Source organism: Corvus kubaryi, unplaced genomic scaffold (genome assembly GCF_017639235.1).
Source record: "Corvus kubaryi isolate FWS band 111438036 unplaced genomic scaffold, C.kubaryi_AGA036_p1.0 37398, whole genome shotgun sequence".
Taxonomy (NCBI): Eukaryota; Metazoa; Chordata; class Aves; order Passeriformes; family Corvidae; genus Corvus; species Corvus kubaryi.
In genome coordinates, this window is record NW_024581137.1 from 54,572,823 (window position 1) to 54,595,302 (window position 22,480).

Here is a 22,480-nt window from a genome sequence, read left to right on the forward strand (position 1 = left end):
ACTTCCCACAGCTAAGCAATAGACAACTTTCAAATTACTGGTGTCCTGACTTAAAATCAGACTGGCAATTAGAGGTGGAAAGGCTCCATATCCTGTTATCCATTCCTCAATCCTCCCCTACCAAACTCCACTTCCAAAACATACTCCCCAAAGCAAGATTACAGCACTGTGGGGAGGAGAGGCTGAAGTTCTCCCACAGTATTCCTACAGAAACATGAAAGTACAGCATTTCAGAGGCACAGTGGAATCCAGTTTAACCACAATACCTGCCAGCATGGCTATCAATGCATTAATCAGCTACATGAAAATTAAGCTTGAATCCTGTAGGACAGCCAAGTTCTGCCAAAATATATCCATCAGCTCCTTCATCTTAAATCCAAACCTTGCTGCTGGAGGTGAGCTCCTCCAAAATCCCACATGCAAGTATTGGTGATATGTATGTACTCACATAGAGATACCCATTTTTCAGAAGTTATTTACTCTTATTATGGGTAAAGAGGCAAAGAATTAAACTTTTGATTCTCTGTCAAAATCATGCTAAGGTCCAAAAAAAGAGTGAATCTATTTGGCATAAAACCACAGGAAGAATATTGTTTCCAGGGTCTCTTCAAAGCCACAAACAGCTGTCCCAGCACCCTGCTGCCAACACTGTGATTTTGAAAAGACACCAAAACTCCCCCAAACATTGTGTATGGAAGCACAAGCTGATCTAACTCAGCATATCAAACATGCTGCTGCTCCTTTCACCCTGTAAGTAGAGCAGCAAACAAACTAATAGCTGGATTGCTGCCACGCCAACAGTTCAAGTGCATGCAACTCTAAACCACTTCCCAGGTTTTTTTTGTTTTTACAAAAAGACAGGCCAGTATCACTTTTATTGTCCTGCAATTGAAGAATCTGGTTATATTTGAGCAGTGTATTATTTCACCTGGACTAACTAAAATATTCAGTTACACAACAGCTAATCATGAACAGAAGATAAGCTCAGAGATAAAAATAGGGAGAAAGACAGAGAGACCTTGTAACAGTTTATCAGCATGATTCATTTGTCAGCCTGCCATACACAGCACCACCTGAAAAAAAAAGCCTCGAACTTCCCTCCAATAAATCTTTTTAAGCAATAAAACCTCTTGGGTTGGTTTTGCTTTAGTTTTATTTCTAAGTCATTCATCAAACTGCTGCTAATCCCCAAATACACAGAGGAATCAGAGTCCAAATGGGGAAGAGGTACAACATACCCTGAGTGTCACCCAGCCCATATTAGCCCAGCAGTGACCCCTCATAGCATGTCAGCCGTGCTTGACTTCCATAAAGAAATGTGCCTGAGCAGATTCCTGCAGGACAGCTTCATCCGAAGGCTTCCGAGTGTGGCCCTCTGTCCTCAGCGCCCTGGCTGGTGCCCAGGTACTTAACTCACTTTACATGAGCCGGATCACTGGGATTTCAAAGTCTCACTGGGATCACCATGCTACACAGGAAACCACAACAGGGACAGGAGCAGCTGCCATGGGAGAGGCGGCCAGGGACAGGCACAGGGCAGTGAAGGCAGGGAGCTTCCAACTCCCAGGAAACGGAGGCACAGGTGATTTTGGAGGAAGATGGGGACCCATTTGTAATCAATTGTTACTGTGGTATAGAGTGTTTCATGAAAATAAAACTGGTTTTGTCTTGTCCTTTGTCTATGCCCTAAGGCCTCAGACACTTCCCAACAGCCCTTGCAAGATGAAAGCAAAAAAAACCCATCACTTTGGGCAATGTGGGAGACTTCAGCATTTGTTCCTGAACAATGGTGTCTATTCAAGTCTCAGACTCACTCTGGCTGTTAATTAGGAAAGTAAACAAGAAAAAAATCATAATTTAAGCCTTCACTAGATATTTGGCTTTCTAATCTCCTCTAGAGAATACTGTCAAACTCCTCTCCTGTCCAAAGCAGGGATTTACACTTCCACACCAAGCCAGCTCCCCAAAACTTAATTGGAAGTGGCATTAAGTTCAAGGCAGGCATAGGCAGAGCAAGATTCAGCAGCAGCAAAATTTCATTAAGCCAGTTTTTCACGTGTTAACTTCATTTACCCATTTAAGATGATGCATAATTTAGAAGTATTGAGCAGCTCTGCTGACAGAAATATGTTCTCTGATCTCACCAATGATTTACAGCCCCACTTCTGGTCTACAGTGCCCACAAAATTACATTTGGGACCCAATATTCATCCTTTGGGCTGTGACACTGGCCTGGCTGTCCAACTTCAGATGTGGGAATTACAGTCATTCACTCATACTGTGTCTCTAATGTTATCAAGTTGCTTTCTCCAAGGTGTAACATGAGCAGAGTTGGGATATTTAGCATAACCAGCTGAACATTTTTTCTGCTGGATGGCTGCTTATTTTGGGCTGGCTGTTCCAGGTCTTAACTAAAGCCCTTCAATTTTGAATCAAGCCCTTCACAGCAGATCTTGCTCTGGCCTGAAGTTCACCCCAAGCACAGCTGCCCCACACTACAGACACAATATTTGCAGTTCAGCCATCACCTGATGTGCTTTCCTTTAGAGCCAGAAACTTTAAGCTGACCCGTGGGACCAAAGTTCAGTTATTTTAAACACTTCCTCTCAGAGCATCTCAGGCACGGCTGCAAGATTTCCACCTGCCTTTCCCATCAGGCATGACCAATATTATGACCCCTAGCATTAAGCAAAATGGGAAAACCATACAGATATTCCTACAGATGAGGAAAGGTCCCAGCTGCACTACAACTTTAAACTGTGTTTTCCTCAGCAGCAGCACACACACATCTGGATAAAATGGAACGCAGCAAAGGAACTCTATTAAGGAAACATGTCTCATCCCTCAAAGGCATGTCAGCTCGCCTTCTGCCAACAGCCAGAACAGCTTTGCATCACAGGTAGGAAACCACACAACTTTCCTTCTGTATCCCAGTTCTCCAGATTTCCCAAACCGCTGTGTCCAACACAATGAGATAATCCAAACCCTTTTCTATGCTAAAATTTTACACAATTTTTGGAGCAGCCCCAAAACACAGGGATGAAACACATGCAAAGGAGCTGATGCACAACCACAACCTTAAGCTGCAGCAATGACACAGCTTTGATTTCTTTGCTGAAGCAGGATGAGAATGGTCACAGCAGGTTTGATCCAGTTCATTTCCAAAGGATTCAGTATGAATCATATTTTCTTCAGACCAAGCAGTTTGGATTTTGTGAACACAGTATTTTTGCTGAGTGCAGTAAAAAAAAACCCCACACCACACACATATTCTCTCTAATCTTCACCACATTTACTAGTCTTCCAGCCAGTCAAATAGTGAACCACCTCTCTTCAGTGCATAAAACATTATGCAGTATCTTCCAAGAAACTGAGATGTAACAGGTTTCTGCTGCTTTAACATATATATTTCAATTTCACTAGACCAGAAGATAACTAAATCAGCCAAGCAAGCCAACTGCAGGTCACAGACGAACACAGTTCTGTCAGTTACTTACGGCAAAGTGAAAAGTTACCACAACCGGCAAATAAGGTGGTTTATTACTTTACTCTAAATTCCCAGAGCTGCCTCAAGTCTTATCTTGACTTATCTATAAAAAACAAAGTTAAGCAACCAGCTATGAAATCAAAGCTGTCTCCAATGAAGACAATGATTCTTGTTAAATCAGAATTTTAATTGAGACTGGAAACCGAAATTTGAGACTTCTTTAAGGGAGAAGAATTCCACCTGAATTATTTCCAACTGTTTCTTTCCTTTTAATCCAAAATAACCTACAAAAGCCAGTCAGTCTGATTGAAAAGATGAAATAAATACCTCTTGTATTTTCTAATTAAAATAATGTGCTGGCAAAAAAATTACCTCTTCTTGTGCAGCTATAAGAGGACAGAAACTTACTCCAGCACAGCAGCAGCAATGCTTGTAATGGCATTGTACCAAAAGAGCCAAGCTCACCAATTTCCCAAGAAAGAAGAGGCTGTTCCAGCAGCAGTCTGTGGCTGGGATTGTGTATATTAACCACAAGCAGCATATTCTATTTTCAGCACATATTTAGGATTGCAAATCTCAGTCTTTTTAACACAGAACAGACCAACTTGGGATCTTCTCGTACTGAACTACACCACACCTTGACACCAGGAGAGAGGAAAACATGATTTAAAAACATATCCCAAACAAGACAGCAGCACAGAAACCCATGAATTTCAGTGATCTGTCAAATCACAGGCCATTAGTTAGTTAACTGGGCTTTGCCTACAGAAGAAGTTTTTCCATTATTTTTATTTCCTTTTTTTTTTTTTTTTTTTGGTAAGAAATTACTCAAATTCGAGTTTCATGATGTTGATTTTGCAGTTAAACCTCAAAAAAAAAAAAAAGAAAAAAAATCAGAGCTGGAAGGACTTTTTATTAAATTGCTCCACTCTGCCTATGCCGTGCTCTTGGTAATTTGTAGCTCAGCAAGAAACAAAACCAGTTGAAGTTTTCCAGCTTTCCATCAACTACACTTTGCAGCTGAATGATGACATTTAGAAATAGATTCTCTATATTAGAATTTTCAACACCCCGAAGTTTACCCAACTTTGGCCTACTCAGAATATAGACATAGTATATAGAATATAAACATTTGAATTCTGCATTTTGATTAAGCTCCCACCTTTACTTTCCTCTCTTTATGCCCTCACAGCAAGTTGTGGGATGAGATTGTGTGTGCTCAGCTACTCTGTTTCAATAACATTTTATGACAAAGTGAGAAAAACATAAAATACCTGTGGATTTGCCCGTTTTTATGCAGGTAGTCCAGTCCCTCCAGCACCTCCTTAAGGATTGTGGCTATACAGGCTTCATCCAGGACACCAGTCTTGTGTTCTCCTTTGGCCACGATGTGCTTGATAATATCCAAAACAGAGCCTAGAGAAGAGTTAAACATCTTAGTTTAAACTAGAAGAACTGATTCAAAATTAAGTGTAATTTATCATCATTTAATATACAAAGAATTCACTGATGATAGTCAGGATCAGAGTCAGAAGTTGAAGCCTTTGCTGCAGGAAAGCAGAGGCAACAATGCACCCCCGGGTGCAGATTCTCAAGGCAGGCTGTAAAACCCCTGTGATCACAAGTAATTGAGAAGTTATTTGAAAAAGCCAAAATGTAAAATATACACACACAGGACTCTTGGAAGGTTTTTAGGTAGATACTGATGTTACAAGCTGGTTTAGTGCTGAGTACTGGAGAAGCTGAAGGGGGAAATGGAAAAAGCAGGGGGCTGCCAGGACTCACAAGCTGAAGGCAACAAGCTTGATAAAATTAAGCACTCTTTTTCAACTCCTACAAATTCTGTGCAGAGGAATAGCATGAAAAATCTAATTTGTTAAGGGCTGGTACAACCCTAACAGGGAAAAAAGTGAAAATCACTAAATAGAGAACAAATGAGCCTGAATTCTGACAGTAAGTCACTTCTTCACTGTGCACAAAACTGGAGTAGCTTAGGTCCTTCCCTAGAAGCATGTTTAGTCTCTCCCCCAAGCATGGTGTGAATTACATCGTCTTCCATGACAAACCCTGCTTTAGAGAGCAAACCACTTCTTCAAACTGCACCCAGGAATAAACAGAACCAGTGACTCGCACCAGGCCTCTTGTGCAAGGCCCTGCTTTTCATAGGCACTGGGTACTGCCCTCTTTGTATTTGCATCTGGACTGAAGACACTTCTCAGAACTTTTATTGTTCCAGCATGGGACGGCTAAGCCTCTTTTCCAAAGCCTGTGCCATTTAGCCCCTTCAAACTTGGGTTTCTATGGTTTAATGACTGGATAGGGACTAGCACGGTTTTTACAGCTACGGGCACAAAGCAGTGTCAGCAGTACTGGGAAGTTCTTAGAGAATGAGAAAAGCAGGCACAACTGCACAGCACAAATTGCAGCTTTGCCTGTCTTTGAACAGGAAACTTACAGGGAAAAAATATCCCAGTATTAACTCAGCTAGCTTAGAGAAGCTGGGTTCAGTTTTAGAAAAGCTTAGGGAACTTCATTCTTCCTAACTCACAATAAAAAAAGTAAGAGAAAATTATTTTTGGATCTGAAGAACAGAAACTTCCTCTCATGAATTTGGCCAGGGGGAATTAGAAGTTTCACCTTGTAAATTCTTGAAGCAAGTGGAAAATACAATGGAGGTTTTTTGTTTGATTTTCTTCTCACCCTTCAGGTTCAGGTAGACAAAAAAACCCTCTCCTTTTTAACATTTATTTTGTTAACTACCCCAACTGAATTTCTAGGCCAAAACAATTGTGCAGATCAGTTTTCACTTAGAAGAGTATTTTCCTTTTGGACTCTCCTACAAAAGCAGAGGCTGCAAGGTTTGAATACAAACACCGTGTGGAAACGCTCATTTTGCACAATTCAAACTGCAGAGGAAACAATTACATGGGTGCACAGTGTCCCTTAGTTTGTGTAAAGCAGTTTATGCTGAGCTCATCTAAAAGCTTGCTGCAGCCAGCAGACACACCATTTCTGACTTTCCATCTCCTCTGGCCCACTGGCACCAGCCTCACCTGGACACCAAGACATCCAATAAACCCAGTGGAAATAAACTGAGGGATAAATTGGTTGGCCTGAATGGCAACTTCAGCATCCTCTTACCAAAAAAATAAACTTTGCTTGGTTCAATATATTTGCAAAGGACACAACATTAACACAGCAGACTCTAACAAAAATAGAAAAAAAACCCAGAGGAAAATGGGAAAAAAAAAATAGAAATGAGGTTACATAACACCCCCCCAACATTTTATGCAAGAATACTCAGTGTTCAGCCTTCCTTTACCCCACCCAAGCAGAGAAACACACTCATGTTTAGTGAATTTTGACATGGGTCTTAGCCAAAGGTTTCACCCAGGGCTAACTCAGGTTGTTCTGACATACACTGGACTTCCTGCAATAGAGCAAGAGTATCTTTACTGAAGAAAACTAAAATTTGAGATGTTGGAGATGAACCCCTTCACTGAAATCTCACCTTTATGTTCTGAGAAAAGGATCCTCTGTTGTATTTCATGAGGACTCACCTGGCCTTCAGCCTATCACGTTTTCACATTTAATGAGTACATGCTTACAGACTTTGAGGGTTCTTATTCTGGATGAGAATTTTTGTGATATCAAAATAAAAACCCACCAAAAAAGCCCCTCCACTTCCACTGTTCAGGTCTTTCCTCTCAAATGTGCCTTAATCTGGAGAACAAACTGTCACTTGTTTTAGAAGTCCAGTGAAAATATGTGGTTCTTCACGTACTCATTTTGTCCTCTTTCCACCCACGACTCCATTAGCAGACTTTGTTCACAAACATTTCCCTTCTCCTGCAAAGGGTTCAGGGAACATGAGGAGGCAGATCATATGGTGCTCAAATTCATTTGGTCAAAATTCCTCTATTTAGCCAAGTTAGAGGTTGCATTTAACCCTGAAAAGGGGGTGGAGGGTAGACAGACGAGAGCGCACGCACAGAGCCAGCCCTGGTTGTGAAAAGGCTGATTCACACCCAGGCTATATCTGCTCCCAGTCCTGCCTGCCACTCTTTAAGCACATTTATTTTAAAACCACTTTCACATTGAGATGTTCATGGAAGTGGGGGAACTTGCCAGTCCTCTGCAGAAAGGAGAACAGCAAAAAGGGATCAGCAAAATGCTCAGTGCACATAACAGCAGAAAAGCAACCCAAGAGTCACTTTTCTGTTGGAGAAAGTGTTCTTAGGATCATCCCCCTTTGTCTGCTCAGGGTTTGACTACTGGCACCACAGCACCATGAAGCTGTGATTTTTCCACCTCACAAATCAGTAAGTTTGGGAGTTGGTTCTGACTCACAACTCAACTGCAACTTAATTAAGCACAGCACCATGGAATACAAAGAACAAAGCCAAGCTCCACTTCCAAGCATTGCTCCATGTCATGTTCCAGCATTCTGGCTCAGGAAGCCTGGCATGGAGCAACAGAATAACCAAATCCCTGGAGAGAAACCCACAGCCAAGGTAGAAGCTACTTTGAAAGCAGAAGTCATGGGAATTTCACTGTTAAGGAAAACACCTCCTGCTTGAAGGCCAGGATTGGATTTCAGTATTAGGCTGATAAATTCAAGGCAGTGTTGATCCCAGGGATCTCAGTTAAGTGTGTGACACACTCACTAAGTAAGACATCCACTGCCTCAGGATACAGCCAAATTCCCACACCAACTCCATTATACTGGACCAAGAGATCAGCAAATCAGAATCTGAAGGGGAAAATGACTGTTTTGCACAGTGACCTGTTCCCAATCCAGCAATATAATAACTGCTAAAATTAACTGGAAACGAATTCAGCTGAACTGGAACCAGGGCCTAAACCACACCAGAGCATGTGCTTTACAAACTGACCACACTGCTGGAAAACACCAGCATGACTGCAGATACTGCCAGCTTCTGACCCAGCCTCAAACCAGTTTAGGAGTAACTGGGGAAGAGAGAGCACATCCAAACACAGCTGGATCTCTACTCAAATGCAGTTTCACTATGGATTTGTGCTCCATGTGCAAACTGCTCAGTCTCACTGTAAGACAGAATCTAGTGGCCACAGGATGAGGTTCACACTGGAAATAAGGCACCCAGCTCTGTATTAAAGAACAGTTACAAGATTTTCAAGGAGAAAACAAATCCACTACAATGTCTCCAGAAAAGAAAAAAATATCTTTGACTCCTCCCTAAAATAAAACCTCTATTTTAGATAATGCTATGAAGCACTCTGGTGTGTATTATACATGGCATTAGGCTTGATTACACAATTTCCTCATGATTTTTCTCACTAAAAATGCACAAGTAGCAAGTACAGACTCACAGTACAGAAAGGTGAGCCCTAAATCAGAGAAAGAAAAAAAAAAAAGAAATTAAGTTTGGCTGAGGCTGACTGGAAGGCTTTTCCAAGCCCAGAAGGGGCCACATACCAAGAAAAGACAAAACAAGACACAGACAAAAGGCTCAGAACTGGAGTCTAACCATAAATATAAATAATGCTGTCATTAACAAGGATGTTTAAAGAAAGCTGGTGAAGAGCAACTGATCTCAAACCCCAACAGAAGACAAAGGAAAGGAGACAACATTTAGTGATTGATATGGAAAAAATGCAGCTAAAACAAATTCTTGCCCATCAAATATACACTTTGCAGCACATCAACAGGAAGCCTACAAGATACTGTGCAATCTGATAAAGCATTTAGCATGATTTGTCATTCATCATCCAAGTGTCTCAGTGTACTCTGACACCAAAGGCCATGGAAAGGCACCTACTTAGCAAAGAGCAATCTCTCAGCACAGCACTTGAGAGGGGAGTGGTTTTCTGCTCAAAGTCACAAGCTTCCTAGTCTGCTCCAAAAGTTGATAATGCAGTAGCTCCTAAGGACAGCACAAGTCAGCGGGAACTACCTGTACACAGACTTACCTCAGCTGAGAGAGCCCAACCTGTAACTACTTGTAAGAGAAGGATATTGAGTTTTTGGATATTGACATCAGGCAGACTACTTGCAATGGACAGTCCTGTCTTGCACCCCACACACATATCCAGTAAAACTGACTCTTTCAACACCATGAACTATGTGTTTCTCCAAAGATACTGGGTTACCTATGGCAAGAAAATGGGATTGGAGTTCCATGGTTCACCACCTCACTGCTGTGCCCCTGCACCAACTTACGAGGCCATACTGTAAACGGGATCACTGCAGTAACTGGAAATCCAGTTTTCCAGGCAGGGTGGAGACCAAACAACCAGGAACTCCTTAAACCAGCTTTGCTGCTGAGGAAAACTTCCGTGTAATCACACCCTCGGGGCAAGGAGTCCTAATTGTTCCACTGATTCAACAGCAAACCACCACAAACACTGAGGCTTCCTGTTCCAAATCCAGAGCACGATTCCTTGACCTCACCTACACCAGCAGGCCTGTGGAACGGCATTTAGGAAGCCTGTTTCTGACGTTTCTCCTCAGCAGAGGAAGAAAACATCCACAGTCATCACTGACACTGCTTAGTGCTTCAGCACATTGGGGCTGAAGCAGAGAAGAGCATGAAAACCTGAGCAGAAAGGAAAGCTTGTTTGGATCAAGATTACAGATAAATGCAGGAGTATTCCAGCTGGAATTTTACATGCCCCCAGAGGCAGAAAAAATGTACAGCAGAGCTGGTTGCTGTGGGAACCATATCTTGCATGTTATATTATAACTTAAGTGACAGAACCAAGATACACTCTAAGTTAAATGCAAAAAAACCTCCTCCTTTAACTTTGTCTGGGAAGCAGAACGGGAAAATTTAATACTCTAATTTCCAACCTGGGGGAAAAAAAAAAAAATAAAAAAAAGCAGGTAACAGTACCTGCATTGATAGGCTGGAAAACAGTGCTGGGGATCACTACACAACTTTGTGAGAACCAAAATCTGCCCCAAACCTGACAAACACTGATGCTGAACAGGCTGAACCTTTGAGAAGGGGGTGTTGGCAGATTCACTGCTGCTTCTTTCAAGACATCACAGCATTAGCCCGTGGTTTCAGTGAATCTGACTCTCATCAGAGCCAAGAATTAAATCTGCACCTTGTCAGTCTCTGGCAAACAGATGAAAAAAATGCAGAAGAAGGAAGAGCTGCTTGGATTCAGTACTTCTGGGACTGAGGAATATAGATACAGCAGGAGAATAGCAAAGTAAAGGAAACAACGACGTATACAAAACAAAGGAAAAGACATTAACCCGGGTTAAACCTCAGAGGGAAGGCTAAGGAAACTTCCACTTCTTGCCTCCTTCCCTCTAGGGCATGTGCATGGATGCATAAGAAATATGAAAAGATTAAGGCAGAAAACTAAGTAATACAATAAAGGGAGCAAAACAGCCTATTGCTGTTGTGATCAAGACATTTATAGGAGAAAATCTGAAGGACAAACTAATTTTTCATGCTTTTCCTATTACAGTTAGGAATGGCAATGTATCTACAGACTGCATTCTGCAGTCACGTACAGTCCCTGCCATCTCCTGCTTCTGACTTATCCCATCCTTAATTGTTTGAAATTGTGTTTCTACAAATCAAATTAAAACTCCTCCAGATGAATTAAAAATAGCATATCTGTCTCCTAAGAAAATAATTCAACATAAACATGAGGATTTCTAAAAACCTGTGGTTTATGCTTTGATCATAACTCTCTGTTGGAATTAGGAGGGGCCAGATCAGAGACTAACACAGCAGAAGCAGAACAAGAAGTCCCAACTCCCTGGTAGAGAACTAAGACTTGCCTACCTCTTTTGGTCTGGCTTTCTGAACTTCAGATCAAAGGTTGAAGCTAGAAGTTGATTAGATAATCTTAAAAACTTCTGGAAAATAAAAGGTTTAACTATTTCAATACAGCAATCTCCTTAGCAGATTTCATTAGGAGCCTTCAAGAGGGCAGAATATCCAAGAGCCCTGTCTGGAAATGTTTCAGTATTTAAAGGATTTGCACAGTTTAAAAATACTTTGGTGGTTTGCACTGCTGTAGGCTAGGACAGGAAAAATTGTTGTGTGATGTAGCAAGCCACCAGAGCCAGCTGTTTCATAGGAGCAACTGTTTTATAGCGTTATCTACAGCCTTGGGTCACCTGTGAAATGAGAGCTCTTGTTAAAAGCAGGGAGAATTTAGAAGAGCAAACAGGTCGCAGTCAGTAAAAGCACAAGAACAAAAGCACAGCTGCTCCTCTTCCTACTAAAAAGCCACAGGAGCTTGAGAGCAGGACTGGGCTTCAGCAGGCTTTAAAAAGGCACGAGTAAAATTCATGACAGGAGAATGCCAGGGAGGCAAAGAGCAGGTCACCAGTTGTCTAGAAACAGCCATTGGAGTTTAGTTTGGAGTAACACCGGACCCAAAGGCTGGGGTGTCGAGTTCACATTGCTAAGCTTAGAACCCTACAACTTCCATCATTAGAGAAAAGGGTCTGCCATTTCTACTGAAGGGAACAGAAACAGCAGACACTTCACAAACCTGACACAGACACACATCACGAGACCTGCAAAAGGGTGTCAGTAACTGGACACACCAGCACCTCCTGTCTCTACCAGTTGCATCTCATCACAGCCACGTTTCTACCATCAGCAACTCCACACCTGTTTGGGGTCAGTGCTGCCAGTTCAGACTGCTCCGAGCAGTGACTCCCACCAGCCTGGCTGGGCTCTGATGCACATCAGCTCCCCATTACCTCCTGGCTGCTGACACCTTTCAAATACAGAAATCTCCCATCAACACAGTACTTGTGGAGACAAATAGTTCCGTTTCAGTGACAATGTCAGTCAGGTAATTAAGGTACCTTTGAGTGCACCCTCTGGTTGTTGAGGAGCAAAGCACTATTAGACAGCGGCAATTAATGGATTTATTTTCCCTTGGAGACATTCCTAAAACTCTTGCATGTATGACCAGGTTAGGATTTCATAGAAAGACTGCAGCCAGAAAATAAATTAAATTGCACTTACAACAACAACAGCAAAAAAGGCTTGCATTACGGATTGGGCTGTCTTATGGGCTGCTTATCAAATTAGTAAGGTCAGTGTTTGTAGGCTGAAATTAAAACCAGTTTCAGCCTGAAATCACACACTGACAGAAAAGACGCAATAAAATTCTGAACTTTTACCCAGAACAAATTCTCAAGTACAAAAGCCATGATCAAGATACAGAATGGACATCAGAATGTATTTCATATGTACTTACTGAGATGTACAAATCTCTTTGAACATCTAAACAAAATTAAAGTGTTAGGCTGTACTCTGGTTTGGGTCTGTTTTGGTGGAGGGCTTTTGTTTGCTTGTTTGTTTTTGGTTTTGTTTTGGGGGTGTTTTCCTTTGCTTTTTTGTTTTGTTTTGTTTTCTGGTTTAAAAACCAGCTCAAAGGTTTTTCCTGTTGAGAAACCCAGATCATTATTTTTCCCACTGGATGACAGATGACTGCAAAACGAGCCACTTTATTACTGATAAGAACTAAGCTCAAAGGAATGAGAGACAGTTTCAGAAGTGTCTCTTGTTACATAAATCACTCAGTCTAAGACCAACTGAAAATAGTCTCGTTAAAAGTGAATGGAAAAGCTCTTCAGTCAGAAAGTGCCAATCACAAGTTTCTTCCCCCGTCCTTAAGACTGTGCTGTAGAATTTGCCTATGAGATATGAGATTCCTGAAGCACAGATAGAAAAAAAAAGTATGAAGTAAAAAGTATATAAAAGAAAACAGCTGAAAAATACCTCACAAGGTACCCTCCTGCTTAGAAAGTGACAGGTCATTCTGAAAGTCTTTCTATTTACTTTAGCAATTCCTCCAGCCTTCAAATGATTCCTTTTAAGTGAGAAAATGTAACACTGACTCACAGAAATGTTGGACAGAGGGAAGAATTACTCTTACTTGTCTGTCTTCTACTGTATGACCCTACTCTTCAACATATACAACAGAATAAGAAGTGAGATTTCCTAGCACTACTTTACTGCAAGTCCCCCACTAAATGCCAGAGCTGCACGTGGGTCAATTATCAGGCTGAAGAACATAAAAGCCCATTCAAAGGGAATATTAAATGAGAAGCAGGTTGTCACTCTCACCAGCAAGAGGCTGGTTCTGAAGCAATGATTATTTTTCCAGAAATTTTCCACTGTAGTCTTTACATCTGTGATGCCTTGATAATGATGGTCTGACTTTTTCCCAGCTTTACATAAAAAAAAAAAAAACCAAAAAAAAAAAAAAAAAAAAAAACCAACCAAACAAAAAAAAACCCACAACCAAAAAAACCCCACCTCCACACAAAATTGAGAACAGACAGAGACAACGTTTGGAGGTTCAAGGATGACCCTCATTGTGACTTGATTCTGACAGAAAACTGCTGTGAAGTGACTGAGGCAGCTGTGCATTTTCTTCAAGAAGGTTGTGTCCTCTCCTGGAAAAGGCCAAACCCCTTGCTGCTGCCTCTCCAGCACCCCCTGAAATGCCATTTCCTCGTGTTGTGGAAACTTTCCCATAGATACACCTTTTATACACACAGCAACACTGCTTGCTCTAAGCTGTCAGGGGATTCTTTTCCACACACACACAGTCACCGTATCTTTAATGGCCTGTTACATGTCCCTCTAAGAAAACAGAAGGTATTGCTTAATGACACATGAGACATTAAAAACCCTTTAAGACAGACTTAAGGTTGGCATGGAATTTGATTTCCCCCAAGAGGACTGCTAAAATTCTCTAAAGAACACCTTCAAAGAGACATGTTTTATGGTCATTGTTGAGCTCTTGAGTAAAAAGCAAACAGGTTTAGCCAGATTTTTCCACATCATCTTCTGGCATTTTACAGTCCTCAAAATTAAGCCAAGAACAGAGAAGCCAAGTTGGGGTTTTTTTTTTTAAGCAAGAAAATAGGGATTTTTTTTTTTTTCCCCCCAGTTTTCAATTCCTTTTCACTGCAGTGCCAGGAAAATGAAGTCTTCCTAAACACAGGCCCAGGATTTAGCAACAGCCCTTTGTGCTATCATCCAGAACTTGATTCCATTTCTTGTCTCAACTGTAACTTACACAGGGTTCCTGGAAAATATTATGACATCAAATAAAACACTACTGATAAAAAATTTTCAAACTCAATTCTCTCAAAAAAAGCCGTTTCTCCAGCATCTGAGAGAATAAAGGGAAGTTTCCCTGGCTCTGTGTTAACCAGACAGTGATTTTAAAAAGCTAGTTAGGTGTTACTACTGATGGACATAACATGAGAAGCTATTTCTGACCTGAATGAGTTGAAATCAAATTATTACTGTTCATACGGAATTGCTGGAGAGATGCTTGGTGGGAAAGGACCTGGGGGTGCTGGTTGACAGTGGCAGAACATGAGCCAAAGTGTGGTCAGATGGGCAAGAAGGCCAATGGCACCTGGCCTGTGTCAGGAATAGTGTGGCAGCAGGACCAGGGCAGTGATTGTCCCCCTGTGCTCAGCACTGCTAAGGCACCTCAAGTGCTGTGTGCAGTTCTGGGCCCCCCACTACAAGAAAGAGTTTAAGGGGCTGGAGCAAGTCCAGAGAAGGGAATGGAGCTGGGGAAGGGACTGGAGCACCAGGAGCAGCTGAGGGAGCTGTGGGGGCTCAGCCTGGAGAAAAGGAGGCTCCATGGGGACCTTCTCACTTGCCACAACTCTCTGACAGAAGGGTGCAGCCGGGGGGGGGGTCAGGCTCTGCTCCCAGGGAACAAGCAGTAGGATAAGAGGAAGCTGCGTCAAGTTGCACCAGGGGAGGTTTAGATTGGACAGTAGGAAACATATCTCCATGGAAAGGGTTGTTCAGCATTGGAACAGGCTGCCTGGGGAGGTGGTGGTTAGAAGATGCATAGATGTGACACTTGGGGACAGGGTTTTAGTGGTGAACTTGGCAGTGCTGGGGTAATGGTTGGACTTTCTGATCCTAAAGGTCTTTTCCAACCTAAACAACTCTACAATTCTATGAAATGTCTTAATTCACAGGTGGGATGCTTAAGAGGTAAACAAGGGAGAGAGGAAGGAGGTAAGACAGGTTTTTATGCTGCCTTTTAGGGTAAAGAAATTGGACCACTCACCTCCACTAAGTAACTTCATCACCAGCCAAAGCTCATCTTTCACCACAAATGATGTGTAGTAAGATACAATGTTGGGGTGATGGCATTGACTCATGGCTTGAATTTCTTTCTGTAGAGAAAAAAAAAACATTAGCAGTTGGACACACACAGTGATTATTACTCCTCAGGCACAGAGGTTATCTCCCTCAAGACACAAAGAGGGTGCAAAGAAAAAGGATACCTAGAAAGTAAATGTAGAAAATCCAGAAATACTCTAAACACTCAGGCTGCATCATACTAGAGGCAAAAGGTATTTTAGGATGTTATTCCTGTCTGTCTAGAGGAAGAAAAAGTTACCCAAAAAACCCTTGGTAACACCATCAAAGTGGTGGCAACTGAAACACCTGCATGCAGCTATAATAGAATATTCCCAAAAATTCACTCCAGTTTGTGACCTAAGAAGTTCATGCCGACTTCTCCTTTCAGTAAGACACGATGCAACAGATGCTTAATCTGTTGAAGATGATCATTTGGATGAGAAAGGGAAATACTGGCCTCTGGGAAAAAAAGGCCTCTTACTCCTAATGTTTCTTCCCAGCAGGAAAGCAGATGGCTTAGCTCAATCAGGTTGAAGGCACAAAGGACAGCTGCATCCTTTGTCATACTGGAAGAAGAGGGAGATCACTTTGAGATTAGAAAGTCAGTAGCTACTACTGATGGAGGACAACATGAAATATGTTGAGATATATAAATTGTTTCGAGTTTTGACTGTGCTTAGTCTCAGTTTTGGTTATGGGTTCAGGTTATGGGTTGAGGCTTCCCAGGTTATGGAGGGAACACCACAGAAGACACAGACTGATTTCACTATGCAAGCACAAATCACCAGTTTGGACAGGCAGACCCACAGTTTCTTGGCTGTCCATAGACAAAAGCCATCCACGGAGCCAAGCCTGGCACCCTGCACCGCACCCAGCTGAGCCCTTGTGCTCCAGCCAAGTCCCCCAACCTGTCAAGTTGTACCCTCCAGCAGCACCAACCCCAGACACTCCTCCCCTCATACCCTGAACTTCTGCTCTCAACTACAACATTCCTTCACTGGACGCAGGGAAGGAGGAGAGCACGGGCCCTCCACCCCCTGATCCTTCCCTCCCTCTAAGCACAAGACTTCCCTGGTACTGAAGTACAAGAGAGAGCTCTGAGAAGAATTCACTCATGCCTAGGACGCCCCACAAATGCAGCACATTTTCCTCCTACTCCTGTACAAAGCTCTGCTTGTGACCGAGTTCAGAGTAAAGCCACTGCTTCCCCTTGGCAAGGCCTGAGCTGGCAATCACAGCTCCAAAGGAACAGGCTCATGTTGATTTATCCACTTAGCACTGCTTTTCAGGGAGTAGGTGCATTTGAGGAATCCAAAGCAATTGGTTCCTCTTTCTGCTTCCCCAGGAGAGGCACCAGCTTTCCAGGAAACTTAACAAGCAGATTAAAGAAGAATCCTTCTAAACAGGAAAGCATATTTGAAGAGTGGGGAATAGGCTATTCATCTCCATGTAGCATACTCTGAATAAAAAACACTCTGTGAAAATAAATACAGCCTAAAACAATATATTCTGCTTACTCTGACAGCTCCAGCTCCCTTCCTTGCAAACTTTCACTTGTGTCAAGTCATTTTTCAAAAAGGAATAAATCAGCAACTTCAGAGTTTTCTGTGGCTCTCTGTAGTTCTCTCTCTGACAATTAAAATATACTACATGAGCACAAGTGGCACCAGAGGAAGCCAAGATGGAAAGCTGCAAGCAGGACTGGTAATCCATCTCTTCAGCCAGACCTGCCCCAAACCCACCACTCTCAGAAATTATCCAAAGGAGCTGGTTTTATATTTTCTCAGCTAGACTGCTCAAAATATTTTGAAGCAGTTCCCTGGGAGATCAAGAGAGTAATATGAGAAATATACTCAAACACTGCATATTTGATACACACTTGTGTATCCTACTGGAGTACAGGAGGCAATGAGACAAAGCCTGGACCAAGTTTACTTAACAGCCTAGACCAGGATCAGATCTTTGTCATTTAAGCAGCCCTGTACTTCAGAATTTTTCAGGCGTTCTGTGACACTTAGTTACCATTTTATTATTTTTGAAGAACTTCCTCTCTCATTCACTACCACAATCTGCTCCCTGGGCTGGGAAGCACAGCTTAAAAAAAAAAAAGCTCAAGTCTGTCATGTGCACCAAGGCATAAAGAGGGAAAATAAATAATCACAAACCTGATCTGTGCAATTAAACACCTCTGTCAGCCAGTGGATGTATAACACAGGCAGATTAATCCATTTCTCACACAGTGTAGCACAGCTCTGAATAATTAATTGCATCACAGCCCACGATTTTTAGTGTTTTTACATTATTACCAATCAGAAGGAGCAGCAGACTTTCCCTTCCACCCACAAACCCCCACTCCATTTTCAGCAGTTTTCTAGGCTAATCTCACACTGGCTATATCAAAGCTTGGTTCTTCTTCTCCCCCAAAGAGGGTACCAACATCCTGAAAGCTCAACCCATACAATTGTTATAAGTGATAGTGGCAAATCACAGGAGCTTTGTGGTTAAAATGCTTCCTGGCGTAACTGAAACCAAGCCAATTCTGTCATACATCCACAGTCTGCTCCAGCAGTACAAATGCAGCGGCTGAAGGGCTGTAGCTAAAGCAGGAATCCCACTCAAGGATCACTGGGAAGCTCTCCTCAAAAGCATACTTACAGAAGGAGGGGATAAAATGCAGCAACAGCCATTCTGTGTGTAGTAAGCTCAGCTTTAATACTATTCCCAAAACCTTTGGGAGAGTTTGCTGCTCTTCAAACACAACAAAGTCATAGCCGGCAAGGGTTTCCTCTTCGTACCTCCCTAATAAGACTGCTATCCCCAGATAACTGAGTTACAACTGTGCTTCCCATATTTTCCCCAGCATGAAAACTATATTGGAAGACTGCTAAAAAAAATCTCAGTGATTTCCACACCTCTGTAATAATTTATTTGGGCTGCTCTATACAAGCATTAAGGTGGAAAGGTTGCTTTATTCCCTCTCTGCCAACAGCCATGGGTCATTTGATACAGACCTCCATGCCATCCACAGATGCAGTGGGTGATAAGCAGCTCTTCCACCCAACACCCCTCACACTCCATGGCTTCAGTGATGAGAGACAGCCTTCCTGCCAATTCCCATAAATTGCTCCGCTTTTTGTTTAGCTATGGAGAATGAATTCCCAACAAAAACATGTCTAGACACAGGCAATGGTTTGGAAATGGTTACATGCTCACCCTGGGCAAGATATTAAAAATATCTGTATTGTCAAATACCAAAAGCAAATAGACTGAGATTAGCTCTAAATGCCTCCATGGCTTCCATTAAGGGTTCTGACAAATGTTTTCAGTACTTCTACAGGCAATAAAAGAAACTTTTCAAGGCTTGCAAAACAGCAATAAAACTGCAGTGAAGTATAATCTAGAATCATAAGCAACCTGCTAGTCTCCTGTAAGTTAGACATACTTCTGGAGATCCGCTATTTTGGATGAGGGTTTATTTGCCCACTGACACACAACTGAAGTTTGAATTAATGGGAGCAGTTAAGGCTGTGTTTTAGCTACCAGCTCAAGTTTCTTAATGGTATTTTCTTTTCACATCATCACCTTTTACTCTGTTCGTCTGCCCCTGAGGCTTTCTTCAGAGACGCTCTCAAATACAGGGACAAAAATTGTGCTTTATTTAGTTTTACTTTCTACATGTTGACATGAACTCAAGAGATACAGCACAGCAGCGGAGTGCTTTCATGTGGCTACCTGCAACTTCAGAGTCCAGAAAGCTGTCAACGTGGCTACCCTGTTTGAAGGCAATCACAACCATAAGAGAACTGGGGAGGGAAAGCATGGCTAGGCAGAAATCAAAGCAGGTCAGGTGTGATCACCCCTTGAAAACATCAATGCTTCAAGTACGGCTGGTAAAGATCTTACACCATGAGATTTCAGCTGAGAGATAAGGCATTAAAGCTGCTCTTCATCCTTTTAAAGCAGGATTTACAGCTCCAGTCCTACAGGCAGCCATAACCATTCATATTTTGCTCCAAGTGGAATTTTAACCGTTTAGCTAAAAGGTTGGAAAATTGACAATAATAATTCATTTGCCTTTTGAGGTGGCAACATAACTAAAAACAAAAAACAAAACCAAACATGTTCTTCTACCAAAATTAACTCAAGAGACATTAAGAAGGTGGGGAAAAAACACAAAATCAGAGATCCTGATTCACCTCCCACTCCTTGGATTATCCAGTTCAACTCCTTGCCTCAAGTGGCTACAGGACCTAAATTGGCACGAGTAAAGAGGGGTTAGATTAGCCCTAGAACAACAGTGAAAGAGAAACAATTCTGAAAGGGATAAACACACTTCATCCATTAAATAATCTTCAGTGACGGGAACAAAACAGTCCCATGGCAAGTCATTCAGCAGTTGCCCATTTTAATGGCTAGTCTTCAGCCTCAGTCAGTGGTCGTTCCCTTTTTCAAAGTCTTCAGCATTAGTGGAAATGTACTGAAGGAAGCAGGTGTTTATAAACTGTTGTTTGTTTATAATTGTGGTGTAGCAATTCCTACATGGCCATTTTTTATTGGTTTCAGCCAAAAAGCAAACGGGCAAGTGAATGCCTCCTCTCACAGATACAAGCAAGCCAGCTTTACCCACATCACCAACTAACCTATTACTGACCCTTACAGTTGTTCAGATCAATAGCCAGTGCTTACAGCTCAACAATGCTTTCAATGTGATTAGTGCCCACAGACACCTGCAAACTCTCTAAAGTTCTTTACATGCACCATCTCATGCTCATCCAGTCCAAGTAAAGGAAGACATTCTGTGTTCAGGACTTCACCCACCATTAACACTGATGATCATAGTGAACTCTACACAAAAACAACCCCAAAACAAAACCAAACCAAAACCTAAACCAGTCCAGTAATTAAGACTTCTGTTGTTCCTGCTCTGATAAACAATACAACCAAGCTGTACCCAGCATAGGTTTAAGTCTTAAGATGCAATCCCAACATGTAACACAGCAGATCAAATAACCATGCAGAAACCACGTATCATACGTAAGACTCCCTGGCACTGACACTGGGGACTTTTTTCCCCTGGAGTAAGTGTAAAGCTCCTCAGGCCTGGAAATGGAATTATAACAGCAATTCCCATCAGATGACAGGCATGGATGAAACATCTGTACTACTTCCACAGCAATCTGCTGCTTTGTTCCCAACAACCTTATAGTCTGGTTAATCCACTTGTAGGAAGTGCTCCGTCAGATCAAAGGCAGTTCAATATCCTGCCCAAGTCTTCAAAAGAAGGTGTAAAAACCCTATAAAAAGCAGTTACACAATTATCTGCCCAGAGGGTAGACTTCTTACTAAGACTGGGCAGTTAACAGTTGGCTTATGCTTTAAACCAGGGGAGTTCATAATCCTTTTTTTAAATCCTATCTAATTTAACCTTCTAAACTATAGGTTGATTTATTTAATCTCACGCAATGTTTGATCTCCATTATTGGCAGCAAGTTCCCCAGGTTATTTCCATGAAATTCTAGAGGACATTTCTGTTTAACTGCAGTTCAACTTGTTCCCTCAGCCTCCTTAACTGCCCTCTGGCCACAGCAGTAAAAGAGTAGTACCATCACGTCTTGAGTGCAGACCTGTCAGACCCAGTCCTAATCATTTTCTGGAGTGGGAAGAATTTGGAATCTCCTTCTAGGAACAGCAACACCACATCCCCCATGCTCTTTCCTGAGCCTGTCTCCTGTTGAATCATCTTAGGGAATAAACAGGCAGCATTTCGCCCTAGCTGGGAAAGCCCAATGTGAAATATCCCATAGCTTATGCTTCCCTCTCTGCTGTTCAACATTCCTGGTAACTGCTAAGCTGACAACCCACGTCATCTGCTACTCATGGAGAAAAAAGTCTCCATCTGGATGAAAGAAAACTCAGCTTTAATTGCATGAAAATGAAGCAGAGTTTGTAGGACAGAGGGGGGATTTAAGGCCTTTTACATCAGTAATTCTTTAAAACAAGAAAACACTTATACAAGAAAAAAGGCTGGAGGCATGGTTATTTTGAGGCAGATGTTTCACCACTGTTTCAAGGATTGGCAACAGCAGTAAAGCAACCAGCATCCCACAATGGAAAAGAGTAAGAGCAAAACACAGCACTGAATGGTGTGCAGCTGTGACATACAACACATGAACAAGCAGACTGTTTGCAAACCCACACCAGTGTGGTTGTTAACTACCACGGGTCGCAAGACAAGTAAAAACTGGAATTGAATAAATTCCATGTCAGTAATAAATCAAAAAGTCCAAGATAATTTATAGAAAACACTGTATTTGACCAGCTCTCCTTACACTCCACTCCCAGTCACACCCCTGAGCAAGAATCATTATAAGCTACACTGTACTTCCCTCTCAGCTGAATCCCACAGGCAGTCTAGGAAAGATCTGGGAGCATTCAAAAACATACAGGGGAAAAGTAAAAATGAAGCATGGAAATAAATTCCTGACAAACATCACCCCTAATTCAGCAGCTGGGTTAGAAAGAGGTACATCTCTGCCCAGCATTACTCTTGCTGTCTACATTCTTTACAGCAATTAGCACTTCAGCTGAAGAGCTGAATGCCCTTGACTTGGCTTACTCATGATTCAACAAAACTGGGCCTTCCTGCATTTTCCATACCCCATAGCAGCAATAAATACAGTGCATTAACCTAGAATGTCACACAGTATATGCAAAGTGTGCAGTTTATTCCTGATCACCCACACGGCTCAAATGTATATTGAGCTAAAAGGATCAAGATCAATATCTTTAATGAGCCAAGTCATAGCACTTACTCTGCTTAGAGTGAGTATCTCCA

At 42.1% G+C, this 22,480-nt stretch overlaps 1 protein-coding gene across 1 annotated transcript in view; it reads right to left on the minus strand.

Annotated features, from left to right (window-relative positions):
- The window catches only part of OXSR1 (oxidative stress responsive kinase 1), an 87,219-nt gene that overhangs the window by 42,589 nt on the left and 22,150 nt on the right, over window positions 1-22,480 (minus strand). Inside the window, exons 3-4 of the mRNA XM_042043481.1 lie at window positions 15,569-15,677; window positions 4,762-4,903 (exon numbers count right to left, since the gene is read on the minus strand). Coding sequence (XP_041899415.1) covers window positions 4,762-4,903; window positions 15,569-15,677 — 251 coding nt within the window. The remainder of the gene's footprint in view (window positions 1-4,761; window positions 4,904-15,568; window positions 15,678-22,480) is intronic.